Source organism: Alligator sinensis, unplaced genomic scaffold, assembly GCF_000455745.1.
Source record: "Alligator sinensis unplaced genomic scaffold, ASM45574v1 scaffold1685_1, whole genome shotgun sequence".
Lineage (NCBI taxonomy): Eukaryota > Metazoa > Chordata > Crocodylia > Alligatoridae > Alligator > Alligator sinensis.
In genome coordinates this window covers 10,174-15,384 of record NW_005843676.1, presented here as the reverse complement: position 1 = coordinate 15,384, position 5,211 = coordinate 10,174, and the positions used below count along the sequence as shown (strand labels likewise).

The following is a 5,211-nucleotide window of genomic DNA, read 5'->3' as shown; positions in this document are numbered from 1 at the left end:
ACAGCCTCCGCTGGGCCTGACCCCCAGCCCTGGCAGGCAGGAAGAGGAGAGGCTGAGGGTGAGAACGGATGAAACGATCCTGCCGGCTGAAGGGGAGTGGAGCGCACACCCAGTGAGTGTGCAGCCTTGGTTTCACGTCTGTTCCACCCCACAGCACGCCCACAGCACAGAGAAGCCGATTCCTGGTGTTACTGCAGGAGGCACCGCTGTGCTTTCACTGCCAGATCTGACCAGACAGACCAAGGAGCATCTTCCTCCTCGTCCACCTCCAATACCTGTATGACCAAACCAGGCTTCATTCCTTTCACGTCCTCCAGCTCTTGCTTTGTTTCTGCATTTCGTTTACAGAGGCTCAATCTTTGGGGGAAAATGAGCAAAAAAAGAAAGAAGAAAAGAAAAAGGCATTCAATCTCTCTGTGGGTATCTGTAGAAGCCATGGCCCCCAGCACACTGCACACCAGGGGGTCTTTGGTAGCACAGGCCTTGTCCCACACCAGCTCCTCAGAGCCCGAGCACGGCCCCCCGTCGCAGGCCCTGCACAGGGAGAACAGAAGTGCGGCCCTTGCTAATAAGAGCCCCAACCCTGGGGCCTGCTGATCCCGCAGCGTCTCTGTCATTCCCACCCCTGCTGCTGCTCCCACCACCACCAGCTGCTTTGCACTGAGAGGAACGGGGAGGACAAAGACTGGGTTTTGGTCTGGAGCCTTTTCCTTCTCCCCACCCCACTGCCATGGGGAGCTCTGTTCAGGGCACAGCACATGCAGGTGGGACTGGGCAGCCCTTCCCCGGGGGTCAGCCCTTCCTGACACAGGCTGTTCTGCTGCTTTCTCTGGGGCTGCTCCGTGTGCAGAGGGGGTGGGAGATGCGGTCTCACTAATCATCTCTGCATGGAAGCAATATCACCTAAACTCTCCTTGCCGTGTCCTACAGCCCCTCCTCCCGGGCTGCACTAGCACCTTCCCCTACAGCCTGGTTCAGCCGCTCTAAGGAGAGGGTCTCAGCAGCGTAACACACCCTCCATGGGCGGCTTCCTTGTTCCCCACCACGCAGGAATGTTTCCGATTCATGGAATTACTGTATTTATTCCAGTCCAATATGAGGTTGTTTTCCCCGTGCATCGTGGGGAAAGAAGTCCCTTGTCTTAGATTCAAGTAGAGGGAGGGGGGCAGGCTGGGGTGTAGGAAGGGGCTGCTGCAGCTCTGGCTTTGGACCCATGCTGGATGTCCTTAACCATGTCCTAAAAATTTCACTAAAAACTGTGTGGTCACCACACCCAGCAGAGACCCACAAGCACAGCCCCAGGCGTCTCCAGCCAGTCGCCCTATTCCACTGTCCAAACACCAGGACGAAGACACCTCGCCGTGTTGAACGTTCCCAGAGAGACCCTAGCGAGTGCCCGCAGGAAGCGCCATGCTCCTTACCGCAGCGTCTGCAACTTGCAGCTGGGATGTCTCAGTCCCTCGCACAGCAGCCGCACGCCGCCAGCCCCCAGACCACGGTAACCACGCAGGTCCAGCTCCGTCAGGCTGGGACTCATGCTGAGAGCAGCGGCGAGATCCCTACAGCAGGCAGCAGTGAGACAGCAACGCTGCAACCTGGAGGAGAGAGAAGCACGGAGCAGAGTGAGCAGGGCATTGGCAGAAGCTGTGCCAGGCAGCCCCCGCACCCGCCTCTCCTGAAGGACATGAACATGAAGGACTAGGCAGAAAGTTCCACAGTTCAACTTTGAAACTTGGACCTTTCAAAGGGGTGGGTGTGGGTGTGAGAGAGAGAGAGGAGGCACATGGGGTGTGTGAGTGCAGGAGGTGGCACACGGATTTGTCTGTGAGAATGTGAGCAGGCACAGGGAGTGTGTGCATGCATGTATGTGTGTGTGTATGAAGAGGCACAGAAGTGTGTGTGTGTTTGAGATGGCACATAGTTATGTGTGTGTGAGGAGGCACATGGGGGTGTGTAAGTGTTAAAAGGCACAGGGGGAGTGTACATGCATGCATGTGTGTGTGCATGAAGAGAGGTGTGTATAGATGTGTGAGAGAGAGAGAGGAGGCAAGCAGGTGTGTCATGTGTGTGTGTTTGGGAGTAGGCACTGGGCTTTTTCATGTGTACGTGAGGAGTTACAGGGTATGTGTGTGTTTGTGTGTGTGTATTTGTGTGAGAAGAGGAACATGTGGGGGTGAGGAGGCACATGGGTTTGTATGTGTGAGAAGGCACAGGGTGTGTGTGCATGCATTTATTTGTGTGTGTATGAAGAGGCAAAGAATTGTGTGTATCTGTGTCTCTGTGCAAGTTTGAGTGTGTGCATGCATGTATGTGTGTGTGTGTTTATGTGTGAGAGAGAGAGCAGGCACAGGAGTGAGTGCGTGCATGAATGTGTGTGTGTATGAAGAGGCACAGAGGGGTGGGTGGGTGTGTGTGAGGAGGCATAGGGTTGCATCCATGTGTGTGTGTCAAGAGTCACATGAGGCGGGGGTGTGTGTGTGTGTCTGTGAGAGAGGCACAAGGATGTGTTGTGTGTGTGTGTGTGTGTGTGTGTGTTTGTCAGGAGGCACCGGGCTGTGTGCATGTGTGTGTGTGTGTGTGCAAAATGAGCACTGGCGTGTTTCTGTGTATGTGAGGAGGCACGGTGGGGTGTCTGTGAGTGTATGAGGAGGCACAAGGGTGTGTCTCCATGCCTGTATGTGTGTATTTGTGTATAAATAGGCACACAGGTGTGTGCAAGGAGGCAGAGGGGTGTGCCCATATATGTCTGTGAGTAAGCATACGGGTGAGTATGTGTGTTTTTGTATGTTTATATCTCTGGGACATGGGTGTGTTTGTGTGTGAAGAGGCACATTGGTTTGTGTGTGTGAGTGTGAGGAGGTACAGGGTGTGTGTGCATTCATGTATGTGTGTGTCTGAAGAGGGGTGTATGTGGATGTGTGCATGTCTGTGTGTGTGAGAGAGAGAGCAAGCGGAGGAACTGGGTTGTGTCATGTTTTGTGTAGGCAGTGGGCTGTGTGTGTGTGTGTGTGAGAGGAGGCACATGGGTGTGCATGTAGGCACATGGGTGTGTGTGTGCAAGTATGAGCAGGGACGGGGTGTGTGCGTGAATCATAGAAGTTGTGTCGGAAGGGACCTTGCAGATCTTCAAGTCCGACCCCCAGCCTGGGCAGGAGGAAAACTGGGCTCAAGTGACCCCAGCCAGATAGGCATCGAGCCGCTTCTTAAAGACCCCCGGGGTAGGAGCCAGCACCACTTCCCTTGGAAGTTGGTTCCAGATCCTAGCCTCCCTGACTGTGAAGTAGTTCTTACGGATGTCCAATCTAAACCTACTCTCCAACAACTTGTGGCCGTTATTCCTTGTTATCCCGGGGGGTGCCAGGGGAAACAAGGTCTCTCCCAAACCCTTCTGGTCCCCGCTAGTGAGTTTATGGACGGTCACCTGATCCCCCCTCAGCCTTCTCTTGTGAAGGCTGAACAGGTTCAGGTCCCGTAGCCTCTCATTGTAGGGTCTGCCCTGCTGTCCCCGGATCATGCGGGTGGCCCTCCTCTGGACCCTCTCAATGTTGTCCACATCCCTCTTGAAGTGGGGTGCCCAGAACTGGACACAGTACTCCAGCTGTGGTCTGACCAGTGTCACGTAGAGGGGGAGGATCACCTCCTTGGCCCTACTTGAGATGCACCTGTGGATGCACGATAAGGTCTGGTTAGCCCTGCCGACAGTGACCTCACATTGTCGGCCCGTGTTCATCTTGGAGTCAATGATGACTCCAAGATCCCTTTCTGCCTCCGTGCTCTCAAGAAGGGAGTTTCCCATCTTATAAGTGTGCTGCCGGTTACTACTGCCCAAGTGCAGCACCCTGCACTTGTCTGTATTGAAACACATCCTGTTTTTGTTAGCCCACCCCTGCAACCTATCCAGGTCTTGCTGCAGTCTTTCCCTCCCTACATGCGCGCCCACCTCATCCCAGATTTTGGAATCATCAGCAAATTTTAACAGGTTGCTTTTCACCCCGTCGTCCAAATCGCTGATAAAGAAATTGAACAGCGCGGGCCCAAGGACCGAGCCCTGGGGGACTCCGCTGCCCACTTCCCCCCAGGTCGAATATGACCCGAATGTATGTGTATGTGCATGAAAAGGCACAGACGTGTGTCTCTGTGTGTGTGTGAGCGTGAAATGCAGCACTGGGGTGTGTCTGTGTGTGTGTAGGCAGCAGGCTGTGTGTGTGTGTGTGTGCGTGTGTGTGTGTGTGTGTGTGTGAGAGAGATGAAGCACCTGGGTGTCTGCATGTGTGTAGGCACACGGAGGTGCGAGTGTATGACCAGGGACAGGGGGTGTGCATGTGTATGTATGTGTGTCCTTGAAAAGGCACAGACGTGTGTCTCTGTGTGTGCATGTGAGTGCGAACTGCAGCACTGGGGTGTGTTGTGTGTGTGACAGGAGGCACACACACATGTGGGCTGTGTGCACATGTATTCAAGGAGGCAGTGTGTGCATGTGTGTGTGTTGTGTGTGTGTGTGTGTTTGCCTGTGTGGGTGGGTACACGAGGAGGCACGGATAAGTGTGTGTGCTTGTGTGTGCGTGGGGATGCCCATGGTTGCATGTGTGAGGAGGCACACATGTGTGTGTGAGTGTGAGCAGGCACATGGGTGTGTGCATGCATGCATGTGTGGGCATATAAAGAGGCACAGAAGTGTGTGTGTGCATGCGGAGGACCAGGGGTGTGTGAGAGGAGACACAGGGTAGCATTCACATGTGTGTGTGAAGAGGCATGGGGGCTGTGCACATGTGTGTGTGTGTGTGTGTGTGCATGTGCGTGCACGTGCATAGTGCACCCCATCCTGGATTTCCTCAACTGCGTCCTGGATTTCACTACTAATTGTACGCTCCCCACACCCAGCAGAGACCCACAAGCACAGCCCCAGGCGTCTCCAGCCAGCCGCCCTATTCCACTGTCCCAACACCAGGACGAAGACACCTCGCCGTGTTGAACGTTCCCAGAGAGACCCTAGCGAGTGCCCGCAGGAAGCGCCATGCTCCTTACCGCAGTGTCTGCAACTTGCAGCTTGGATGTCGCAGTCCCTTGCACAGCAGCCGCATGCCACCAGCCCCCAGACCACGGTTATCGCTCAGGTGCAGCGCCGTCAGGCTGGGGCTGGTGCTGAGAGCAGCGGCGAGATCCCCACAGCAGGCGGTGTGAGACGGCAACGCCGCAACCTGGAGGAGAGAG

The 5,211-nt window shown here is 55.1% G+C and overlaps 1 protein-coding gene across 1 annotated transcript; it reads right to left on the bottom strand.

Moving 5' to 3' along the window:
* Nucleotides 1-160: 160 nt before the first annotated feature.
* LOC112548884 (NACHT, LRR and PYD domains-containing protein 12-like) lies at nucleotides 161-1,648 on the bottom strand. The gene is made up of 2 exons (XM_025195648.1): nucleotides 1,422-1,648; nucleotides 161-357 (listed from the first exon to the last, which is right to left on the bottom strand). Exons 1-2 carry the CDS (start codon nucleotides 1,535-1,537, stop codon nucleotides 189-191), a joined length of 285 nt encoding a protein of 94 aa, XP_025051433.1. The 5' UTR covers nucleotides 1,538-1,648; the 3' UTR covers nucleotides 161-188.
* Between the last annotated feature and the right edge of the window lie 3,563 nt (nucleotides 1,649-5,211).